The sequence below is a fragment of the Nesoenas mayeri genome (assembly GCF_963082525.1).
Source record: "Nesoenas mayeri genome assembly, chromosome: 3".
NCBI classification, from domain to species: Eukaryota; Metazoa; Chordata; class Aves; order Columbiformes; family Columbidae; genus Nesoenas; species Nesoenas mayeri.
Window position 1 is genome coordinate 95,341,833 of NC_137544.1, and position 26,547 is coordinate 95,368,379.

The window sequence follows — 26,547 nt, forward strand, 5'->3', positions numbered from 1 at the left end:
GAGAAGAAGTTTCTTCTCATATAAGTGGAACCTCCTGTGTTCCAGTTTGTACCCATTGCCCCTTGTCCTATCATTGGTTGTCACCGAGAAGAGCCTGGCTCCATCCTCATGGCACTCACCCTTTATATATTTATAAACATTAATAAGGTCCCCCCTTAGTCTCCTCTTCTCCGAACTAAAGAGCCCCAGCTCCCTCAGCCTTTCCTCATAAGGGAGATGCTCCACTCCCTTAATCATCTTCGTTGCCCTACGCTGGACCCTCTCCAGCAGTTCCCTGTCCTTCTGGAACTGAGGGGCCCAGGTATCTATAACCAAATACAACTGGCACAACGCAGAAACCCGTGGCATGGGTGAGGCACCAGCTGAGCAACAAAATCCCTCACTTTTCTTCCACCTCCCCGATGTATCAGGAAGATGATGCCTCTATATTGTGGAAACATGCTGGAGAAGGAGAACACGTCTCATCAACCTCACAATGGCAAGATTCCTAATGGCAACAGACAAGAACCACTGGCAACCTTGTTATCTGGAGATCAACATTATATATGTAGTTATAACACCACATAAACTAAGTCCTAATAGCGTATGTTCAGAAAGATTTGTAAAGAGTGTGGAAAGTTGGTGTACTAAGCACTTTATAACAGGGCTGCATTATAAAAAGGAGTAAGAATATTTTGCAACCATATTACCTAAAACTGAGAACAATCCTCTTTTGGAAACGTAAATATTCAACTTGGTTAAATCAAGACAATCACAGATAGACATTTTTTCCCAAATCTTTGGCTGTATTGCAATGGTTGTTTCAATTTGTAATCTCCAACTAAACATTTCCTATCCATGGATTAACAATATATTTACTGACTTGTGTCTTTTAACAGTATTTATCCAACATAACAAAATAAACTGCAATTTGTTATACTTTTTTTTTACAAAACATTTTATAAATATTTTTACAAAATGTATACAAAGCAATTTCAAGTGAGACATACTTTACAAATGAAGGTATTTAAGCAAATAAAGTCCATACCACACTGACAATAAGTGACACATCCTCTTTAAGTGAAGTCAGTCTGTAAGGCCTCCCTAATCTAACAGATAAATTATACTAATATCTTCAAAACGAACATAGTTTTCTCAATTGCCAGTTTAAAATTTGTTTTAATATTAGGCAGTATTAAATAACATTGAAATCACAACGCCGATCCAGCAAAATAATGAAGACATGTTTCAAGTCATGCACATTCACAATACTTTGCTGGACTTGAGCCCATATGATTAATAAATTCAGACTTTGTTTAAGCACAACAAAAATACAATTCTTTCATTTACTGCTCCACCACGTACCAGAATTCCTTTAGAACTGAATTCAAAGGAGTGAACAACAGAACATTAATAGTCTAAGATTAATCTTGCTAAGATTGTTCCATGGGTTCCCCTCATAAGTATTTCAGAGAAATGTGTCTGACCAAATAGACCATGATTACTTTTTGTAATTTGCCTTTTTTTTTACGCCATTGTCCCCATCCCTAAATGAGATCCAATAGAAGACACATAGCCTGATACTTCAACTATGTATTTGTTGTAGAGAGGCTGGAAACCCCGTACCCATTTTGAGGTGGTACAAAAAGCAAATGGATCAATGAATGTGCAACTTCACTTTTTTCCCCCATAAGAGAAAAATTGAACTAGTTAATGTACAGCTGTGTAACTTGCTGTTTTCCTTCCAAGATAGTTTAGAATGGTTAAATTTCCAAAACGACAAAGTAAAATACGCATCACAATACACAGCCATAAGTATATTATTAAACCTAAGAAGGCAATAGGTGAAGACTATATTGTCAGTTTTGCCAATAAGAAAACAACTAACCACCTGAGAGTCTATTCTATAGACATCTAACTAAAAATTTAAAACTGGCAATACTTATTATTACCTTGAATATTTTATACAATACTTGGGAATGTTGGGTTTTTACAAACACGTACTTTGAAATTGGCACGATTTTTTTAAATGGCAATTAGTAACATACAAAACCAGTATTTCCATTCACGTTGAAGGGGAAATTAATTTTAAGTTCATCTTTCTCACATTGCTTCTAGATTTGGTTTCCTTTAGTGGTCAGACAGTGGACTGTAGCTCAACACACAGGTTCACTGTCATCTTCTACTGTCATAAGGACCTAATTCTGCTTTCTTTTGTGCTGTTCAGATGGACTGAATTACGTGACAGCAAAACCAACTGTTTTCTTTCCTGGCGATCTGACTGACAACCACAGCTTGTCACAAAGAGCCTCTCTATTATGGAAACTGCAACCAGCAAGTCCGGAAAATGGCTGCTGATTTGTCTGAGAAATTGTGGAGGTTTGGGGAGAACATGAGCATACCTCAGAAATCACCAAAGCGATACCCTCCTGAGCAGACATATGTACTACATGCACGTGACAAATCTCAGCGCACTTATGTGCACAAAAGCACTCATGACCAAAGTAAACTAGGAAAAAGCAGCATGGGCAGCAAAAAAAAATAAGTCATAGATTAAAATAAATAAATAAAATAATAAGATTCTATCTTAACATGAGAGCAAGCCAAATACAAACCATGCAATGGTTTCACTTGGCTCTACAATATGAATTAATAATTATACACTTTTTGATATGTTTAAACAATGGGATTGCTGATCGACTTTGGTCTGTACATATCTTGATAATAATGACTGCTACAGTGGATGATTTAACATTCTCTGACAGCAAAAACAAAAAAAAATAAACACTGGCCTTTAATCAGAGTAAGGCTAATGTCTTCTTAAAATATAAGCTACAAATATCATAAGAGTTTTCAAATAAAAGTGCTTTTGACACTTGGTCGAAAAAAAAAAATAAAAAAATAAAACAAAAAACACCACCATTTATACCACTTCAGAAAGACTCAAGGCTGACTACATCCAATTATAAAATGCAAAATCTTTTCCTCAAGAGTTAACATATATATGCATTATATATATAAATTCATGGCTCTATCTTGGCCTCAACCTGTACACTTTGCCATTTACCGGCTTCCATTCTACCTTCCTTAGTCAAGCATTTATTACTTCATATCATGCCACTGTGACTAAGATCATATAATATCATCCCACAGACTAAAGTTACCCACTACAAATATATCATCAAGTACTAGTTTCTGCTCAGAAAGCAATAGAAAAGCACTTTAAGTTTAAATTATGAAGCCTTGTAAACACACTGATTATATCCTTCCAACTTAAGAATCCTAGAACACATAATCATTAACAAAGCAAATAATCACTTCTGAATAGAGGTACAGTGGGTTTTCCAGAAAAACTAAATATCTGATGATTCATGTAAGAGAAGGGCAGGGGAGAATTGTTGCTTCCATCACTTTTTAAAAACATTTTCTTAATAAATATATCGTTTCAAATGACTGTGATTGTCAGTATATTACCGTATTACGTAGGGCCTAACAACCTGCAACCTTGTTAGGGTCGCAGTACTGCGCAATTATCAAAAGCACTATTGGAGTAATACTTGAAGTAGTAAGGCCCTAACAGACTGCATTCTAACAAGGATTAACTTTACTTGGATATCTCACTGTAACCACAATGAGTATTGCTCTCAAACACAGAACAGAATCTAGTTCAGAAAGGTTAACCTTAAATGCATGTCAGGCTGTACTTGTGGTGTCATTCACATTTGCTTCTGCTAAGAGAAACATAACTTGTCCATGGTACTGTAACTATTAACACTCTAAGATACTATTTACAGCTGCTTCTAAAATAGAGTCAGTTTCTACACCACCTTCACTGTGGTCTGGAATAAATTTTTCCAGGCAGTTTTCCTGTGAAGCGATAGGTGAAAAATTAGGAAATTCTAATTCAACTGAGCCGCTACTTGTTGTCTCGTTTTGCGACTGCCTCCCAGCTTTTTTAAGTTCCAAGATGTTTTTAAATGTAGTTTCTAAACTCTTACTGAGCAGTAAGTCTTGCTGGGGTTCGCCAGAGCTTTTCCTGTTATCAGGATGCAAAACCTCATTCTTTGGAGAGCTCCTCAGAGATTTGTCTTGGAGGGAATTATTACACGTTACCTTTGAGAAAGACTGAACTGTGTTCCTTGATATTTTGTTGTGTGTTCCATGACTGCCTCTTGACACAGTTTTTGCCAAGTCTTCAGGACTCGAAGAATTCTCAGTGGACTTGGCAAGATCTTTCCCAGCCATCTTTTCTTCAGAAAGAGCCGCATACTGGCTCTCAGAAGAACAATTAGCTTTGTCAAACTTTAAAGCTTTAGTGAGGCTCTCCGATTTTTTAGTGGAAGCTACTCCTTCTTGTGGTGTCAGAATGTTGTTAGGCACTAGAGGAAGTTTACTGTGATTTGTGGACTCTGCTGAGCTGGATTTTGGTCGGTCTCTGGCTTGGCTTTTGGTAGTCTGACTTCGAGAAGGTAATGTTTTGCTAGACTGATGGTCACTTTTGCTGGGCTGTGCTTCTTCCGTTGTTTTATCAAATTGTTTGGCAGAACAACAAAAATCAGCCTGATAACCATCTGAAAATTAAGTAACAACATTTTACTTAAATTACCTATACATCAAAATAAGACACTCCAACATAGTTTCTAAGTATTAAAATTCTAATAACATCCACAGCCAATGGATTCACATCTTTAAGAAATGTGCACGTGCTTAAGTGTAGGAGAGTATCATCAAATTAATCACCACACTACTCACATATGTGCACTGTAAAACCAGACTAAGGGCATTTACTAGCATTCTAAATATGCAATTACGGTATCTGGAAAACTAATACCTTCTTCAATACATCCTCTTAATATCTTTTAAAATATGGGCAACACTGAAACAAATAGTAAGTGTTATCTTACACAAATAATGTGTTTCTAGTTGCTAATGGTCAACAACAGTCTGGTTAAAAATGCTGCTGTTCAAGTGGCCATGACATTCTAAAAGGTACACTTTGTTAAGTCGAACAAGAATACTCGTGCTTCATACAGCAGTGTCCTTTCTGACTGCCAGCAAACTCACATATTCTTCCCTACTAGAACTGAGATCATGCAGGACTCGTGACTATTATCAAAAGAAACTTAGAAATGTTTCCCTGCCAAACAGGCCAAATACATTTTTTTCCCAAATAACTGCCTTCAACCTTGCAGCGTCTCTGGATTGTTTAATCTGGGAGCTATTAAAATCTAACTTGCAAGTGCTTATGCAGTATTTTGATTACTGGAATCCCTAGCAAACAGTGCCTCACTGCGGCCACAGCTATTTTCAAACACTCCATACTAATGTTGCTTTTGTAAGATTCAGAAGTTAATCATCACTTACCAGGATCCACTAGTGCAAGACGCTTATCCCGGGTGAGAGATGCCCTTTCTTCCTGGTTAAACATTCTATCAATCATAACCATTTCTGCAGAGGGATTTATCCGCTGCAGGAAAAGGAAAAAAAGAACAACCACCTATGTAGTCACTCATATGTTGGTACCAAATCAAAACATTTATAGACTAGTTACTCTTGAGAGAAAAAGAACGTCTTTGATTAGATATTTGTGCAGAACGTTCACAACTACACAGCATCTTCAACAGTCTTGACAGTTACCCCAACCACTACTAAAACTCAGCCAAAAAATATTATTCACATTTTATGGTACATTTGTTAAAGAATTTAAAACAAGGAACTACTGTACCTTTTTAGGACTGAGTATGTTTACCTCCGTACCCCGCAATTTTTTCTACCATACAGTATCTTCTGCTTTTAGAGAGAGAAACAGCAAAAATCTTGCAATGGGACCACCCTATCACCTTGTTTCTTCCCTGCATTTCTCTCCCATCTGTCTAACTAGTTGGTGCTGAGCTTCATTTTGCTGGCCATGCCTTCAAGCCAGGTGGATTCATCCATCACAGAAGAAAGATCACTGTCTACCAAGCCACAAAACAGGCAACTACTTCCAAACCTGAATACTATGTTAAATAACCTCTTCAAAATGAGTGAATGGGATTTACCATACAATGTATCAAAAGTTGAAAGAACAGATTATAACCTCCATTTCCCTTTTGCACCTGCAATCACTTGCAAACATTTCATGGTTATTTTCTTTTTTAATGAGACTGCTAGAGTCCAAAACCATATTAACTCTAAAACTTATAATACGTATTCCTGTCCCTAAAGCAGAGTTATTTAAGTGTCTATTACACTCAAATTCAAAACTTTTCCAAGGCTTGAAAGCCAGCATGTCTCAAGCCACAATGACACTTCCTGATCCTTGGTAATAGATTCTTAAAGTAACTTTGTTAATTTTCTTTTTACCTCACACGTGAGATTGTGAAAGCACTTAATTGCGAAGTATTTCTGATGGAAATGTGAGGCTACAACTAGCTTCTAAGGAGAAGTAATGATGTCGCGAATTGTAATATGAGTTTACTCCAATTATAATATAGCTGGAGGCCTCTGAATGGAGCTTTTCAACATTATTTCAGGCTCTATCACCCACAGAGATACAGAGAAATCACCTTCCTACCACAGCCTGTGCAACACAAGTGCAAAGTATAAGCAGCGATACGAAGTTCCTGTGTCTTGAACATCTATGGAACTTGTATATAACAGCACCCTTACTTAAGTGGCATGTGAAATACAAAAGCAGCCCATTTCACTGATTTTAAGATGGGTGCAAACACTTAAAAATGCAGGTTGGCCACCAAGATTGCTGGTGCAATAGCAAGTGCCCTGGCTATATGTAAGTATTTCTAAAACCTTAATGTATATATGTATTTATCACCTTTATAAGGTGGTAAATACTATCAACAAAATGAATTGTAATGCTAGCTGTCACCTTGCTGTAGATGTATTTTTTTAACAAACTGAATCACATCCTATGAATATAAAATGTACCTGGGTCATACACCTTACCATTGCATCTTCTATAAGCAAACATCTGTACTTGTTCAGCATAGCCTGTGTCCTCTTCAGAAGCTGGGTAGCTACAGATTCAAATTCACTGTCCACTAAAAAGACAAGAGTATACGGTCAAATTCTGTTGTTTAGTAACCAGAAAGTTCAATAACCTGCACAAATTTAAAAACGTTCTCTTTTTAATTGCTCCAACTTAATACAGAATTCTCTCAATACATTGATTACAAATATATTGCCAATTTTTGAAAAGAAAATTACCTTTTCTTAAGTCTTCCTCTGTTGGCAGTGCTCCCTGGCACACGTGGTATGAAAGGAGTCTCTGAACTGCATCATTTAATGATCTGAACTGACTTTTATCTGGTGTCACAGAGTGCACTTGATCCTTCTGTAATTGCTGCAGAATACTACAAGGAAAATAAATTATATATAATTAACACATACGCTAACCGAAGTTTATACATTGACCAAAAAAAGAAGAAAAAAGATAAAAGATCTGCAACAAAAATTACAAAAGAAGAATGACTTACAAAGCTCCTTTAGTTAACTGTTTAGCAGCAGGTCTTTTCTGCCCAACTAAATGACCATCCACCTAAATTCAAAGTAAAAGACAAATTACAATATAGCCCTTCCTTTGCAAAGCCTAAGTTTCAACATTTATTTCTGCCAATTAAGTATATCACCAATACATAAACACTTTCAACTATCTCCTGTTTTCACCCAGCACAGTATCAATGAGACAGGGAGCTCACTTGTCTTACATAAACCAAAGGTCTGAAATGTTATTCTTAGGAAAATGCCACTGTAGTGTATATACATGCTTCACTAGGAGCAAGGTTGGTTATCAAATTTACCAGGTGAAAAGAAGAAAAGATACAACTAAAAACTTTTCTAAACAAATCTGCTCTCAAGAACTGCCTCTGCACTTCTCGGCTGATGTTATCTTGCCTGCAGTGCACTGATGATAACTTCCTGATGCAAATGGTGGATGAGCCAACTAGAACAGGAGAGCTGCTGGATCTCATCCTGACAAGGAGGGTCTGGTTGAAGCAGTAAAAGTTGAGGGCTGCCTTGGCTGCAGCGACCGTGAGATGGTGGAGTGCAGGATCTCGTGTAGCAGGAACAGAATACCAAGCAGAATCACAACCCTGGACTTCAGTAGGGCGAACTCTGGCCTTTTCAAGCAATTGCTAAGGGAAATCCCATGGGAAAGGGTACTTGAAAGTAAAGGGGCCCAAGACAGTTGGTTAGCATTCAGGGACTGCTTCTACCAAGCTCAAGATCAGAGCATGCCGACATGTAGGAAGTCACAGAAGGCAGCCAGGAGACCTGCGTGGTTAAATAGGGAACTGCTGGGTAAGCTCCAGTGGAAGAGAAGAGCTTACAGATCATGAAAAGTGGGACTGGCCATGTGGGAAGAATATAAGGCTGTTGTCAGAGGATGTAGGGAGGCAATGAGGAAAGCTAAGGCCTCCTTAGAAATAAACCTTGCAAGAGGGGTCAAGGACAGCAAAAAGAGCTTCTTCAAATACATGGCAGATAAAACTAACACCAGAGGCAATGTAGGCCCGCTGATGAATGGGGTGGGTGCCCTGGTGACAGAAGATACAGAGAAGACAGAGTTACTGAATGCCTTCCTTGTCTCTGTCTACTCTGCCGGAAGCTGTCCTGAGGAGCCCTGTACTGCTGAGGCCCCAGAAGAAGTCAGGACAATGAAGGAGTTTGCCTTAGTTGATGAGGACTGGGTTAGGGAGCAATTAGGCAATCTGGACATCCATAAATCCATGGGTCTGGATGGGATGCACCCCAGGGGGCTGAGAAAGCTGGCTGAGGTCATTGCTAGGCCACTGTCCACCATCTTTGCTATGTCTTGGGAAAGGGGAGAGGTGCCTAAGGATTGGAGGAAAGCAAATGTCACTCCAGTCTTCAAAAAGGGTAAGAAGGAGGACCCAGGTAACTACAGACTGGTCAGCCTCACCTCCACCCCTGGGAAACAGAGGGAATGACTTATCCTTGGTGCCATCTCAAGGTATATCAGGGATAAGAGGGTCATTAGGCACAGTCAACATGGCTTCACCAAGGGGAAGTCGTGCTTGACCAACCTCATTGACTTTCATGAGGACATAACGAGGTGGATAGATGATGGCAGGGTGGTGGATGTGGTCTACCTTGACCTCAGTAAGGCATCTGACACAGTCTCCCACAGCATCCTCACTGCTAAACTGAGGGAATGCGGTCTGGACGATCAGGTAGTAAGGTGGGCTGTGAACTGGCTGAAGGGAAGAAGCCATAGAGTCATGGTCAATGGGGAAGAGTCTAGTTGGAGGCCTGTATCTAGTGGAGTGCCTCAAAGGTCAGTACTGGGGCCTATATTATTCAATATATTCATCAATGATTTGGACAAGGGAATAGAGTGTACTATCAGCAAGTCTGCTGATGACACCAAGCTGGGAGGAGTGGCTGGCACGCCAGAAGGCTGTGCTGCCATCCAGAGACATGGACAGGCTGGAGAGTTGGGCAGGGAAAAATTTAATGAAATATAACAAGGGCAAGTGTAGAGTCTTGCATCTGGGCAGGAACAACCCCAGGTTCCAGTACAGGTTGGGGAATGACCTATTATAGAGCAGTGTAGGGGAAATGGACCTGGGGTCCTGGTGGACAGCAGGATGACCATAAGCCAGCACTGTGCCCTTGTGGCCAGGTAGGCCAATGGCATCCTCGGGTGTATTAGAAGAGGGGTGGTTAGTAGGTCAAAAAAGGTTCTCCTCCCTACTCTGTCCTGGTGAGACCAAATCTGGAATATTGTGTCCAGTTTTGGGCCCCTCAGTTCCAGAAGGACAGGGAACTGCTGGAGAGAGTCCAGTGCAGGGCAACGAAGATGATGAAGGGAGTGGAGCATCTCCCTTATGAGGAAAGGCTGAGGAAGCTGGGGCTCTTTAGCCTGGAGGAGACTGAGGGGTGACCTTATTAATGTTTACAAATATATAAAGGGTGAGTGTCATGAGGATGGAGCCAGGCTCTTCTTAGTGACAAACAATGACAGGACAAGGGGCAATGGGTACAAACTGGAACACAGGAGGTTCCACTTAAATATGAGAAGAAACTTCTTCACAGTGAGAGTGACAGACACTGGAACAGGCTGCCCAGGGGTGTTGTGGAGTCTCCTACTCTGGAGACATTCAAAACCTGCCTGGACAAATTTCTGTGTAACCTCATCTGGGTGTTCCTGCGCCAGCCGGGGATTGGACAAGATGATCTTTCGAGGTCACTTCCAAACTCTAACATTCTGTGATTCTGTGATTTTGAGGGATTAGAGTATTTGTCAGGAAAGCAGGCTAAGACTGCATACTTATATTCCCAAAAGCCACAGTGACTTGATGGGGGCTGAAAGCAGTTCTAAGAATTCTGTTTCAGTGTCAATGCTATAGATATACCCATTAGGTAAACCTACATCATCATCTCCTTTCCTTAGACATTTATGAAGCCAAGGTTTTTCACGGGAACACTGCAGTAAGATCGGAAGTTCTCCGAGATGGTAAAAGCTCATGTTCCTACTGTGTGAGAGGCATTACTACAACCCAAGAATTCTCCCAAAGAAGCCACTGTGGATCACAGAAGCACAGAATCATAGAATAGTTTGGGTTGGAAGGGACCTTCAAAGCTCATCTAGTCCAACCCCCTGCAATGAGCAGGACCATCTCCAACTAGATCAGGTTGCTCAGAGCCCCATCCAGCCCAGCCTTGAACATTTCCAGGGATGGAGCACCCACCACCTCTATGGATCAAAGACTCTTTGTTTAATACCAAGTTGTTGGGTTTTTTTAGTCAACTAAGCTTACTAATTAGTCACAGAGCAAAAGTTACTGACAATTTTAAAAAACCTTGCATGAAAGGTCTTTTGAATTACAACATGGTTAGAAGTAACAAAAAAGCATGTAGTTCAGAGCATTCTTCTTAGCAAAGTACAAGCAGCACAAAGCCGGCACACTGTGAGGGTATTTGATGGCCAAAACACCTCTAGATTCAGAGCATGAAAGCATTCACCACCATGGGAGAACAAACATCTGACCAACAATCACAAAACCAGGCTGAACTGATAACAGCACTATTCTGAATGTCTTCTGCTCTACATGTATGTTGGTAAGACAGGAAAAAGAATTCCTGACAAAAGAAAACAAACAACAACAAAAACATTTCTTCCATGACTGTGTAATTTAATTCCATCCACAATGAGCCCACACTTGCAAACTTATGTCAAATCCTCACTTCTTGCCCTCAGCTACTCAGTACATGAATGTAACAACTGCTTCCTCTCTCCAGAAGTTATCGTATTCCCCCTCCAAAAAGCTGGCCTTCCCTTCCAGCTCCAAGCCCTAGACATAGTGCTATATTTTTGTATATAGTTGCTGTATCTAGGAGAACTTTTGGTGGTTTAAAAAAAAAAAAACAGACACTAGGGAAAGAAGATAATGCCGATGATGCAGTAAAGAATAAAACAGAAAAGACCAGATGGGTATTTTCTGCTACTTTTCACAAACCATCCCCTCCCAATCTGCTAGAGAACATCTGAGTTTCTAGGAAGTAATGCTAAGAGTTAGTCTAACTTACATCCAACTCTATGAAGAATTGCTATGTCATAAGCAATTATCTTCAGGGAAAAGTACAGACTCCACTTCCTGAACTAAATCTCAAAACAGCATTCAGAATATCAATTTGCAAAATACTCAATGTTTATCACATCAAGGTAGAATTTGACAAGCTTGAGTGACTTCATATACTCTAAAACAAACAAACAAAAAAAAACCCCACACACCAAACCAGCAAGGACTCCTAGGTTATCAATACAGAGTTGAAACATCCCTGACTTCACTAAAATTTTAAGGAAAAGGGAAACATAAATAAAAGTATTCTCTACCTGTATACTCTGTTGAACTGATGATGATCCTATTACTTTTTCTTGTGGCTGTGCTGTTCCTAGAGATTGCTGTATGATTTTTCCTCCAGAGTCCTGTCCTATAAAAAACATGTTAAAAAGACTCTGTCACCCTAAGCAAGACCAGAGTAACTTCATGTACCTATTCTGACCATTTTACTTGAGCTTTTAGCTTGGAGGAGAAAGATAAATATCTCACATGCTTAAAAGCATTAGTACAACTACCCTGTGGAGAAACTGGTTGATAAAAATTAAAACAGGACTTTTATTTTATGCTGCAAACTACAAAAATCCTCAGATATAAATCATCTCCTACCATAGCACTGCAATGCAAGAAATTCAAGTACCATAAGTACTGTAACCCAACAATTTACTGAAAATTATACAGTCCGTTTTATGAAGCTTTTCAATACTAACCCTTCCGGAAGCACATAAACCTGGTTTTATCTAGAGCTCCTGAAAGTATTTAGATAGCAGGCATCATATTTTTTTCTGGATTTTCCAGATGTGCAGACTTCCTTCAACTGCCTTGCTCAGGAATTCAAACAGCATCTTATCAGCCATGCTACAGTAAAACCAACACAAGTAAGAATTCCCTCCCCCCCCAAAAAACTATACTGTGCTGATTGTACGAGGATTGCCTGGACAGGTTGTACATAACAGCACACACGGGAAAACAAAAAAAAATGGCAGGTAGATTATGGGACCTTATTCAAAACAGTTACTTATATACAAAGAGAACATGAAGGTTACTGCATTTTTCTGCTTGCTTTGAATATACTGGGTTTGTTCTTTTAGTAGCATGGTGCTGCTTGAAAAGCCCAATATTCTGCCATGAATAACGCATTAACTATTCCAACTGAAAGTAACACATTCAAAAATAAATCAAGTGATGACACCCTGCACAAAAGCTTGTAATTACTATTCTTCTTTCCTCTGTATCTAAAGCAGCCATCACAAGACAGGGTCTAGAAGTTTCAAAGAATTTCAGCAGATATCCATATTTTGAAAATCACTTATTTCTATTTTCCTAAACTAAAAAAAAAATAAGAAAAATGAAAGGTGGCACTATTTTGCATTTATAGAGGGGAGAAATAATTGCTTATTGTGGAGATTCAACTTTTCCCTCTACCAAATGAAGTGCCATCACTGGGAAAAATAAAAGCATACATTCAATACTGAAAAATTTAATTTGCATTTTTGTAAAATTCTGATAACCTCTAGGACCCTATCAGCATAATCCATCAATGCAAGTATGATACATCGAAGAACCACCAATTTCTGTTGCTGGAGAAAATTAAGAAAATGAGTTTAAAAAGACCTTAGTTGACCTGATAGTGTGTTGCTCAGAAGACTTGTCAGCTGAGGCTGTCTCAAATTATCCTGTGTCTTCAATGCAGAAACGGGTGATGTCTGGTTCATACCTTTTTTCTGTGCCACGTACATTAAAAAACAAACAAATAAACAAAACACTACAGTCAAATATTTAGGGAAAGCTTTTAACAGAGGAAAAAAGCAAAGCTGGTAACAAAAATTCAGCTCTACACGTCCCTTTTTCAAACTCAAACTCATAAATGGGGAAATTTCAGACATATCAAGTACTTCTGAGTTCAAGAATTTTATAAAGTAAATCAGAGAGGAATAGAAATTACATTAACAGTACAAATATACACCACTAACATTCTAGAAGACCCCTGACTTATCACTAGAAGTGGCCCTCAGAAAGCTCAGTATTTGAGAGTCTCAAAACTGCAAGATTACTAAATAAGCTGTCTCCACAACAAAAATAATACACAGTGGAACAAACTGTCCAGTGTTTAGCGACTAAATGATACATGGTTTATGATAGAGTACAACATCTAAAATGCAAGTGCAAACAAACTGAAAAGATTCTGGTAAACAGCAGAATTTGTTCTCTGTAGTTCCCATTTTCAGCTCTGAAATTTCAGCACAAAAACAAAGTGATCTTTTACAGTAATAATATTATACTTTGGTAACTGCTGAAATTCACTGACCCAGCACACATCCTATAAATAGAGGGATGTAAACACACGAAGCAGAAGTCAAGCAGGCCTCAAATTACTCACCTGCAAAAAAAAAACGTTACAACCTGTGCTAGCAGTTTTGGCAAAGATTAAAAATGTGTTTCTACAACATGTTCACCCTCGTTTTCTAAATACACATTATGTTCCAAGACGCATTATTTCACTTCCATTCTGGTCTTGGTTAAAAAAAATCCATTTAACCTCTGGAAAAAGAGAAAGGTCTCAGATAATTAGTGCAAATGCATTCTGAGACAGTGATTTTATAATGTCCAATGGAGAAAAAAAAAAAAAGGAGAAAAGTGGAATAATATTTAGTTGCTAATCGTGTGACAAGTCACTGAGTTAAATACTGGCAGAGACTGGAAATTCACTCAGGTAAACAGACAAACCTGAGTTGAATATATACTGCAGCTGCATCAACTGGATTAAAAAGACCAGTTCTCACCTTAAAAGTAAATTCAGAAATTTGTTTCTAATTATTACTAAGTAGACTAAGAGAAAATATGTTTAAATGTTATACTTTTACAAACTGCTTTAAAAGGTATTTCCTCTTAAGGATTCTAAGAAACCTCTCTTGCCTTGTCTTTGCTTCAAGTTTGAAAGCTTCTAACTGCTCTAAACACACAGAACTACAGGCAGCAAAATGCCGAAAAAGGTTAAATTTCAACAGATTAATCCCGTATGGTAAATAACAAAGAGAAACCCACAAAACCTTTTCATCTCTAATTTGAATAGGTCAGATCTTGAAAACACATGCATAGTTTTCAGTGAGGTCAAAAAACTTTTGAGTGCTAGGAGCACTTCACATGGTAAGATTTCCAGGAGAGCTCAAGGTTGTTTAATGTTACAATGTCCATTCCTTTACATCAGAGCAAAAATACATCAGTGCTAAGCAGTTCTGAAAATATTACTGTAAATCCTGAATAAAACCATCTAAATTAATGAAAGTGATAAGACTCATTCACTCGGTGATAGACTTTAGAAAATACAGAGTGAAATCCTGTCTCTGGGTTACAGTTATTTTCAGCAGTTCCACAGTATTCATAACACCATAAACTAGCAAAATTAATATTCTTTGTATTAACACCAACTTTAATACTTTGATAAGCAGATTTTAGCACAGCTTAGCAGCACTTCTTTGGCTACATTCTCAGTTTTCATACCTGACCAAAGGAGAACTGTTGTTGCGTTACTCCAACTGATGTGTGACTAAAGGTGCTGACAGATTTGGAAGAGGATGCTGGAAGACGATGCGATGCACTGACGGGAACTTGAGTTCTGTTCTGCGTGAGCTGATCTCCAGTGAAGTTTCCTCCTGATGCGACAGACTGAACTGATGGTCCCAAGCCAGGATGTACTGAACCAGAAGAACTTGCAACAGCGAATCGATTAGAAGCTGACATATTTGAGACTGCAGACTGACCAGGTGACATCGAAGTAAAACTCGATCTACCTTGAGAAACATTAGCTTGACTGGGTGACAAATGCAACACCGTTGGTGATGCCTGCTGCAGTGGCACCTGTCCACCAACAATTTGTGAAGTTCCGTGATTTACTATAACTTGGTTTCCAGGAGCTGTGAACGTCTGGCCGGAAACAAGCTGAACAGCTGTGTTCTGATTATTCAACATCTGTCCTGAATACGACTGGTTGGCTCTTAGCATGTTTGTAGAGTTCCTGTTGAGCATTACATGATCAGCAGACACTTGGCTAGAAACCAGCTGGGAAGGCTGAGTCTGAAGAATCTGTCCATTTATGGCCTGGACATGATGAACTGAATTAGAATTAACAGACAAACTTGTAGGTATGAGAAACTGGTTTTGAGGTGCGTGAGTCTGTCCCATAGGTGAATGGATAACAATACTACCTCCAGCGTTGCTAACTGTCTGAGGTGTAACTGATTTTCTTGTATTTTGTTGATTAACAATATTAACAGACATATGAGGACCAACTACTGAACTCTGAGGTGAGTTTGAAGAAGCAAACGGAATCCCTTGCTGTACGTGATGTTGCTGTATTCCCAAGTTATTCACATTATAAGCAGTCTGCTGACCCATCTGGACAGGCTTTGGTTGGATATTAACGGGAACTTTGTTTGAGTTTGGTGCCAAACCCCTTTGAATGATGATATTATGGACAGGCAACGATGTCTGAAAATTTGTGCTGTTAAATGGAACGGTTACAGGTTGTGCTACTGGGCTTGAATTTGAGTTACCAAATAGTGAGTTACCATTTGGAGTCTGCCTATGAACCAAGAGGCCACTGCTCATGTTCGCAGGTGTTTGCTGACCATTGCCTTTCAGTATAATCTGAGATCCATCAAGGTTATTAATGGTCATCATGGAAGGCTGATTACTAAACGAACCAATTAGCTGTATCTGCCCAGAACCACTAATCTGGCTGCTATTAGACAAATGCTGGCTGGGAACACTAATTCCGACATGTTGCATAAAGCCATGTTGCACACCGACTGTATTGCTTGCAAAAGATGCTCCAACAGGTTGCTGTACCACTTGAGTAACTCCTATAGGTTGCAACGTCTGACCTGAGTAATTAGAAACATTAGAAGCCTGAGTAAAGGATGCTGATGAAGAAGGATGAAGCTGAGCTTGTGCAAACTGTTGGCTGGAACCTACACTGGCATCCAAATATGCCTCTTCTGCCAAAGTCTGTTCAGTAATATTTGCCTCCTGCAAGGACTTCTGAAGAATATCAAAAGGCTGATCCTCAGTAAGATCAGGTAAAGGAGAAGATACAAGTTCATCTTCAAGAAACTGAAGGCTACTGGACAGCTGCAGTCCATCACTAGGCCCCTCTCCAAGCTGACCGCTTACACCTTTGACAGACGACTTAGGATCAGTGTTCTGAAATGCAAAATGAGAAATAAATCCTTTTCAGAAATTCCAGGCTCTGCCTCATTTCTCCATCAAGCTTTATTTCATGCAAACTTTCTTCACAAAACTATATTCTTTGCGTAGTATCCATGTAAGGTGACACTCATCCCTTATAGTGGGCCCGCATAAACGTGCATCACTTACACCCCACTTGCCCCCATAACAGGCTGCTGGAGACACTACTCTCCTTTCCCTGCTCCAGTCTCCCAAATCCACAGCACTCAGCTCCACAGCTGCACTGTTTCAAGAGGATGTGACACGCTCTTTAAGTACCATTTTCCCTTCATCAAGCTGAGCACTGTGTGGACAAAATGAAAAGAGAAAGGAGGGGTGAAAAGACCTCCACTGAGACTCAATTTGGAGCGAAGTTGCAGTAGCAACAGTAGTACCACGGAAAAGGCAGGAGAAAGCTGCTTTCACTGACTTCTTCTATCAAATGAGATCCATCTCCAAAATCTTACCAATATTTCTGTAATCACACAGTGTATACTAGTGATCATTTCGTAGTTAAGGAATTACAGTAATTCTTTGTTTAGAAAAATTTTAGAAACAAAGCATTAAGAGAATTTATGTTACAGACTTTGTGGTTTATGCTAGTAAAAAGATTACAGGAAACTATAAACATTGAAACTACAGCAAACATTAACTGGCATCTTAAACGAAAAAAAATCATCAAATCTACATCCATAAATACTGTGATAAGGAAAATCAGAACCTGCTTTACTCTGGCCTGCTGTCAATAAAATTTTCCTAACATAAAACTATGTCTAGAAACTCTAGACAATACAAGTATCAGGTTTCTACACGTGGAATGACAATTTTAAATGCATAATAATACCTGCAATAGCTTTATGTTGAACAGAGTACACCTTCCTAAATCACAAAATCACATCTCAACTACTAAAAAACAACATCCTGTTTCTTTCTAGGACAGGATAAATGCAAAATGTGGGTGTGAAATTGTCAGTCACCTTCATACTCTGAGCGTTCACCCCCTGAAGGTCACAGATGCTTGTTTTCACCTCATATAAACAGCGTGAACATGCTGCAAGCCATCATTATCACGTGCAGTAAATAATGCCCCCACCCTAACTTCAGTTCCCCAAGCATATTTATTCAGAATTTTACTCCAATCTATTTTTAAATCAGCCTGTGCAGTTTATGAAACTTTTGTCAGGTTTTACATATTAAGAGATTGTTCTTAAAAATCAGTAAAATATTTCTAAATACAACTGCAACATTACAATAAACTTTCTTTGCATTTAATGTTAACAGAAGGAACTAAAATAGTACTTCAATGTTTTGATTTCTTCATCTCATTAACACCCAAAACTACAAATCAGGTCCTCAACTGTACCAAGCTACCATCAGGCAGCACAAAAATGAGCCACTAACTAGGGCATTATTACGACTCACAACTGTCAGGTTCTTGTGGAGAATTCCCTATTATATCTGTGAGTTGTCTCCACCAACAATGACCAATCTGAAATCTTCCACAACTGTGTAACTTAGAGGGCTCCAGCTAATGCTATTCCAGTTAGTACTAACAACTATTACTACCAATGATAACAGCAATAGTAATAATAAATAGTACTACATGCAATCGAGATCAATAGCTTGAAATTCTCCCACTGGAATGAACAATCCTAAGTTTCGTTCCCTGCTCCCAGGACTCATTAACATCAAAAACAATTTAATGTGCATAAACTGGAACCTGGGACCTGTCAAGTTAACACATGAATCCCTGCTGCCCAGATGCAGAACAGCCACACAGACCACCACACTAATTTCAACAGGAAATCAGTGCCCCTGCAGCTCTGGGAATCTGCTCACCGACAAGAGCCTTATTCTTGCTGGCTCCATGAATATTCTGCTCCCTTAAGCTGTTCTGCTATACTGTAATAGGAATGTGGAAGCAGTTGCTAAGAACAACCCAGGTAACAGGGCAACAGCTCAGGAACTCTCTTATGAGGGTTATAACAGAGACTGCTGACCACGCAAGGAAACCAACCTGCAATCAGCAGAGGTGGTATGCAATCATTCAGTTTGGGGAAGGGGGGGCTGGGAGGGAAAGAACAGACACTGCCACTGCTTTCTTGTCCGTCTGTCAGCAGGGACTTAATCTTGTTTGTGTTAGGTGTTGGCTGAGCATGCTTACCAGCTGAGGCACTGAACCCGTGCCACTGAATTTGTAAACTCTGCCACTGAAAGGCATGAGACGGGCATCAAGACAGTCAGTCCTACTTCATGGTAGCAATTCTGAATACATACAAAGACAGAACTTGCAGTATCTGCGAAAATTTCAATGACAAAAAACTCAGAAGCCTTTAACTTTTTAGGTATCTTACATTATAAGCAGGGACTGTGAAATCATCTATTAATATTTTAGATACCACTTGTTCCTTCACAACGCACTGTAAGAATCTATCTTTGCAGTCAAGTCATTCTTCACTCAGGTCAGCACAGGGTTCTCACACAAGGGAGGGAGAGAACATGGCACTGGCACTCATTATGAAGACACAAAAGGATGAGAACAGAGCATGAGAGGAACAAGTGCTGGCGAACAAAAATAGAGTAAGCCACCACAGGAACACACATGAAATCCCTGCTCCTCTGATCACCTGTCTTCTAAATTACCTACCCCCCCAATCTCATATACCAGAAAGCTCTTTTGTCTTCCATCAAATATTTTTGTTTCTCCCAACTGCTATTCCCTGTGCAACAATCCCACCAGAAATACACCCCTGACTACTGCCCACCTACTCATTCTTATCAAAAGAATTTCTACAAACAACAGCTAGGCAGTCTAGGCTATAACAACTGCCTGTCATATATCAGCCTTTTTTCCCTATGAACTCATTTTTCTTCGTATGAGTCCTCAAAACCCACCTCTGCCCTGCTGCATATGGACAGCTGCTGTCTGATAACGACCAGCCTGGTACCAAGCCGGTTTCACTGTTCCTCATTAGCTGAAAATGAGGCACACCCCATTACTGCTGTACCCCGCTCCCCCACATTATCTCAACCAGCTTATCTAGAGAAAGAACTGTCACTCAACATATGCTTCTTCTACAATACTTAATAATGAAATTGAAAAGGGAAGGACAGGGGAAACACTTCACATCGCACTACTGTGGCTACAGAAAAGTCACTAGTTCTCTAGGCACAGACAAACAGTTTTCATTATTTATTTATTTATGCCAATTATTTAAGGTCCCTACACACCTACAAGCACACATAGATATCTCTTAGAAACATGGGACAAAACAGATACAGTCAAGACCACAGCGCAACAGCAATAGGAACTGCCAAGGAGACCCTACTCTATGCATTCAAACAATTGAACTGTGGGATGAACAATTATGTTTCAAAACACACCAATGAAATCAAAGAAACATGGGTCAGAAGGGACCTCTAGAAGTCATCTAGTCCAACCTTATACTGAAAGCAGGACTATAGCCAGCACTAGAGCAGATCAGCCTTGGCTTTATCTCCAAGGATGGGGATTCCACAACCTCACTGGGTAAACCTTGGTCCAAGGCTGCAATACACTCCTGGCAAAGAAAGAATACTGAAGACTACTTGCAACACTTAATGATTTTTTCTGGGTTCCTTAACACTGAAGTCACAGAAAGGGAACATCCCAAGGTAGCTATTGGGTCTAAAGAACAAAAATTCCCATTCATTAATTGAAAAAAAAAAAAAAAATGCTAGCTCAGATGCTACTTAGAAATAAGAAAGAAAACCATCCTAACATACACAGGAAACGTATGAATAATTAACTTCTGAGGTCTACATTTGAGCACTACTGTACCTACTGTCACTAAAACTACAAGTCTAGTTTACCGGAGAGAGTTACACCAGAGAATATTTTCACTGCTCAGCACGTTGTTTCACATATTTATGAAACACAGCCCAATAGTGCAGTATCTTTCAACTAATTCCCCAATGAAAACTCAATTCAATACTTAAAACATTAACAGCACAGAGTGGTTCTATGCTAGCATTCAGAATTTCATATTTTTCACACCTACTTCATTCAGTTTTATAAAAGCCAACTGAAGCCACAATAGAAGCATGCAATCTCAATACAAATATGATTTATCTCCCGACTACTTACATTGGAGTTGGCAAAAATTGAATTTGAGTTGGCTACAGAATATTCTGCATTAGTCAAGTCTTCATTGCTCTGGGAAAAGACAAAAATCATGTTTAGAAATAATACACTCAATGAAGCTTATGTATGTCTAATACACAGGAATGCCACTTACAGATTTACTACTAGGTCCATGTAGAAAATAATTCAGCGCCTGTGGGTCCCTTAAGGGGAGAAAAAAAAAAGTTACCAATTTTAGGAAGCTGTTTCTCCTAATGAGGCTAATTTACCTAAGCCAGATACTGTATCCATATAAATCAAGGTTATAACAAAAACACATTTCTTTCACAATGCAGAGCTCAAAGTTTATACAATCTGAGTATCTGTGTTTCTGTATCAGCACAATTTTCAGATGTTGGCCAGATAGTTGCTGGCCTTGTACCAAGGCATTTCAAGCAAGAAATTATGTTAATCACAAAATTTCAGTGGCACTCTACTTTAAGTCTCTCTACGAGGGTACTAGTCATATTCTCTTAAAGCACACAGTTTTTTATGACAGCAGATAGTACAAAACCTAAGGAAAATACTAGCACTAAATAACAAGAGAACCACAACAGGCATCATCTCTCATACAGAAATGAAGTCTAATGTCAGGTTAGCTAGTGTCCAGGTCAACAGGGTATTTACAAACCTGAATCTATAACATGTTTTCTGCCACCCTTAACGTAAATTAACACAAACTTATGCTTGTCATGTAACACCCCTTCACTTGGAGAAAAAGCAGCACCTTTTCCAAGTGAAAACAACCACAGAAATAACTGACTAAAATATTACAAAATACAATTTCAGTATCTTTCATTAACTTTGAATTATCACTAAATAAAACTCAGATTAAAAACGTGGTCTGATAGAACAAGTGGCGGAAATTCAAGCAAAACAAATATACATCAATATAAGTGCACGCATGATGTAAAAAAAAATTAAAGGTTGTGTTACATTGGATTATTTTAATACAACAATTATACAGCACTTCCCAATATGTCTATCAGCACGAGGAAAAAATGACAGAGTTTTTTTATTTTAAACATCTTTATTGATTAACAAGTAATTAAAAAAAAAAACCACCACATTTTTGAGACACAGGAGGTTTTCATGTAAAAAAATATTAATTCAAAAATCCTTCTCTCTTGATCATCCTAGAAAATAAAGAGGAAAGAAGTTAAAGATCTTTCAGGTTTACAAACAGTCTTCTAAAAGCACTAATACACCTCTATTCTTATTTTTTTCATTTAAAATCCAAACTGCATTCATGTGCTTACAAAAGACATGTTAAAGAGACAGTACTCAGCAGGGACCTTAAGGTACAACTATGTGTACAACACAGAAGTGGTTACATGTACTTTCAAACAAAAACGTCATTTCATAGTGGATTACACTAAATTTCAATAATTAAGGGTAACAGAACTCATGACCTGATACAGGGCTCTACCATGATTATGAGTTTTACTGATAAATAACCAGGTCATTTAAGACGGATTATACCTACTGGCTTTACATCATGAAAAATGCAATTAAAAATCAAGAACATTTCATCACCTTGAATACTGTCTTTAGTAAGGAAGGAATTTTAGAAGGCACTTACCAAAATCAAAGGTCAGATGGAAAAAAAAATGCTGGTTTCCATTCTTGTAGATGCTTGAGACAGTAATTGCTGCCAGCAGCAGGAAGTACACTGTAATTTTTCACACAAACACTCAACTGTATAGAGAGCACTTTATTTTCTGGACCACCTGTGAACTTGGACCATGATGCTCATGATTCATGCTCATGACAGAGCACTTAATTGTCCCATGCAGTCAATTATCATCTTTATGTTCCAAGCAGGATGTGTTTTCATACGGCTACAATCAGTAATCTTGCAAAGTATACCTCACAGAATATAACTGTGAGCATCCACAGAGTAATCCCCACATTACAGCAGCCACTGTAGTGATATTTTGATTTTTTCTGAAGTTAAAGCTCTCACTGGTTTCACTGCAAGTTTTGAGTGCATGAGAAAGGAAAAGGCCTATTCATTTACTACATTTAAGATAGTAAAAAAAATATTGTAGGAAGTGGAGACGATATTTTAGTAGCTGCTATGAAACTGATGTCATACTTATTTCTGGCGCAGTTTGAACAAAGTATCGTATATGAAATGTCCAGTTTTCTTCTTATGTTTTAAATGCATTCTGGCATATTATCTGTTCTTGAATACTGACATGAATGTTAGCCAAGGAAAGGTCACTTGTCACAGATACAATCCACAAATATCTTGCTGATGTTTATGGAATTATAAACCTCCAAATAAATCCGTTATGGAAATAATGAAAAAAAGAGACCACTTTAAATCCCCAATTTTATTAAAGTCAAGTATCTTTGAGCAAAATGCTGATAAATTATTTTTTGTTGTGAAAACAGTACTAGGCAGCAATTCTGTTTTTCTAACATTTTTATGCAAGCACATTATTAGTAGAAATTAAGTATTTATAATTAAGAAAATAAATCTTTACTTTTCCCTTTAAAACACAAGCATAGTGTTCACAAATTATCTGGTACCACTATTCAAAATACTGAGGTATTTATTTTTTTAAACCAAAAAACCTGTTCTTTTCAATGAAATTTGTAACAACATCCCTAGTAATGCGCTCCACCACTGACCTTACGCTACCACTAGCTGAGAAGAGACTCCAACCTCCATGCACACTCATTCATTCCTCAGCCCCTCCTGAGGAGAACAGCAGCACGGGGACTGGGAGCCAGCATACGCTGGGGTGGAAGGCTCTGTGACACACACATCTCCACGTGCAGGAAGCACAGCGACTCACTTCATTTGCAGGTCACCCCGTCTTGAGACAAGACTGAGACACAATCACCTTCTAGAAGATGACTTTGCAAAATTATTTTTCCCAACTTTTCTGAAGAATTGCTTAAGGAAAACTTACCCAATCAGATCAAGGAGACAGGATTCATCGTCGTCATCATCCATGACAACTAGAACAAAAAGGGAGAGAATGGATATTTGATACATATCAGACAAAATATTTTCTTTCAACAATAATACCAATTTAGAATATCTCAATATTTTCATTAAACAATTTATGAAGTTGACAGATGTCTACTATTGGCAAATTTCTTAAACCCGTACTTTCTACAGAGGTCCATTGATTTATCTCAAAACCAGATTCAGTTACGTGTAATGATGCACAAAATCCCATGCAACGTTTCACCATTTAGGGTGGATTTTAGAACTTTAAACTGGAGAAACACAAATGATTAACCAAACTGATGAAACAGAACTGCTAAGACTTAAAAAAAAAAAAATAAATCAACACTGAATGCAATCTCAAGACTCCAATTAAAACACTTCTGTAGGAATTTACTCCCAGCTGATCTCATTAAGGGAATAACTAAACACTACAGAACCTACGAAGACTATAACAAATTTGTGGCTATAACACTGACCAGCCAAAAAGGTAAACAGATTTAGGTCAGTATCATGAGGGTGCTGTTACAGACTAGAACCAAAACTACAGCCACGACACTACAAGGTATTGAAAAGAACACCATTTTCTAGCACGCCTTTCTTAGCTATTGCTGGGGACAACATGGCCACTTCCAGCTTCTCCTCAACAATACTCAAAGTGTACTTAAAAGAAACCAAGATTAACAGTACAGAATTCTGACAGTTCTTTTCACAGTGGGTGCAGAATTCATTTGCATTACCCAAACTGAACATAAGCATCCATGCACTGGGTGCTGAGCATTTTTAGCCTCACAATATCATGACCACCAACTCTCTTATGCCCTGCCTACTCGGTTGAGTGCTGCCTGTACCAAACACATTCTGGCACTCTCCTCTCATCGCTGCTCCTTCGAAGCTTCTGTTTGCATATCCTCATTCTCCTGCTCATTGTAGCTCTCAGAATGTCACCTGAGACTGTACCTTCTGCCTTTTCCCTCTCTCAGGACTATTTTACCCTCCCTTATTCTCTCTGTAATGATCCCATCTAATCCACCAGTTCAATTATCAACTGATCCTAGCATTTCCTAAACCTCTTGGTACCCTGGCTTCCATTTAGTTATTTAAACTCATCTTCATAGTATCTTCTAATTACAGTAAATTTATCACTGTGCATTCCATGCCTGCTTTTTTCTCAATTTCCCTTAGAAAATCTGCTATCATACTTATCACTCAAATTTATTACTGTAGTTTTGGATTTAATTCATTTTGCGCTCTCTCTCTCTTCTCACCAAATCAAAACTTATTCTCCCTGACCAGATCCACGTGAGTCATTCTTCAGGCTTTCTCTCATACAGATCTCCATGATGAGTAAAGCAATGAAGGTAAAGGAGCACCACAGAATGGTTGGGGTTGGAAGGGACCTCAGGAGATAATTTAGTCCAACCCACCTACTAAAGCAGGTTCACCCAGAGCAGATCACACAGGAATGGGTCCAGGTGGGTCTTGAATGGCTCCACAGAAGACTCTAGGACGTCTCTGGGCAGCCTGTGCCAGTGCTGTCACCCTCAAAAGTAACTAAGTTTCTCCTCATATTCAAATGGATCCTCCTGTGTTCCAGCCTGTGCCCATTGCCCCTCACCCTATCACTGGGCATCACTGAAAAGAGTCTGGTCCATTCTCTGACACCCACCTTGGAGATATTTATAAGCACTGATGAGATTCCCCCTGAGCCTTCTCTTCTCCAGGCTGAACAGACCCAGCTCTCTCAGTCTCTCTTCATAAGAAAGGTGCTCTAGGCCCCTCATCATCTTCGTAGCCCACCACTGGACTCCCTCCAGTAATTCCTTGTCCTTCTTAAACTGGGAAGCCCAGAACTGGATGCGGTACTCCAGATGCAGCCTCATCAGGGCAGAGTAGAAGGGGGCAGAGTAGATGGGGAGGAGAACTTCCCTCAACCTGCTGGTCACTCTTTTCCTAATGCACCCTAGGATACCATTGGCCTTCTTGGCCACAAGGGCACACTGTTGACTCATGGTCAACCTGTTGTCAACCAAAATTCCCAAGTCCTTCTCTGCAATGCTGCTTTCCAGCAAATCCGCTCCTAACCTGTACTCGTGCCTGGGGTTATTCCTTCACAGGTGCAGGACCCTACACTTGCCATTGTTAAACTTCATTAGAACTCCACCCAGTTCTCCAGCTTGTCCAGGTCTCGTTGCATGGCAGCACAGCCTTCTTGTGTGCCAGCCCTTCCACCCAGTTTGGTATCATCAGCAAACTGGCTGAGGGTGTACTCTGTCATACAAGAGGCTGAGAACACCAGGACTGTTGGCTCAGGGAGCAGAAAGCTTTGGGGGAACCTTATCCCTGTGTACAAACACCTGGTGGGAGGCTGTAAAGAAGACCAAGCCAAACTCTTCTCAGTGGTATTCAGTGAATGAACAAGAGGCAAGGGGCACAAATTGAAACAAAGGAAAACAAAACAAAACAAAACACACCTTTGAAGGTAATCAAAATCAAATACCAGCACAGGTTTTTCAGCAAGGTTATGGAGTCTCCATCCTTGGAGCCAGCCCAAACCCAGCTTGACACAGCCCTGAGCTGCCTGCTCTGGCTGAGCCTCTTGAGAGAAGGACAGTGGATAAACTGATCTC

The 26,547-nt window shown here is 39.3% G+C and overlaps 1 protein-coding gene across 4 annotated transcripts in view; it reads right to left on the reverse strand.

Annotated features, from left to right (window-relative positions):
• Positions 1-770: 770 nt before the first annotated feature.
• Positions 771-26,547, reverse strand: part of BICRAL (BICRA like chromatin remodeling complex associated protein) — a 47,869-nt gene continuing 22,092 nt past the window's right edge. For 2 of the 4 annotated variants that reach the window (XM_080341524.1, XM_080341523.1), the window contains exons 2-12: positions 23,877-23,925; positions 21,068-21,116; positions 20,917-20,985; positions 15,066-16,766; positions 13,189-13,288; positions 11,840-11,937; positions 7,455-7,516; positions 7,186-7,331; positions 6,925-7,019; positions 5,344-5,446; positions 771-4,550 (exon numbers count right to left, since the gene is read on the reverse strand). In XM_080341524.1, the coding sequence (XP_080197650.1) occupies positions 3,748-4,550; positions 5,344-5,446; positions 6,925-7,019; positions 7,186-7,331; positions 7,455-7,516; positions 11,840-11,937; positions 13,189-13,288; positions 15,066-16,766; positions 20,917-20,985; positions 21,068-21,116; positions 23,877-23,920 (3,270 nt within the window). In that variant the 5' untranslated portion in view covers positions 23,921-23,925 and the 3' untranslated portion in view covers positions 771-3,747. Of the gene's footprint in view, positions 4,551-5,343; positions 5,447-6,924; positions 7,020-7,185; positions 7,332-7,454; positions 7,517-11,839; positions 11,938-13,188; positions 13,289-15,065; positions 16,767-18,954; positions 19,088-20,916; positions 20,986-21,067; positions 21,117-23,876; positions 23,926-26,547 lie in introns of those variants that run through there. The other 2 variants (XM_080341525.1, XM_080341526.1) reach the window with 2 other exon arrangements.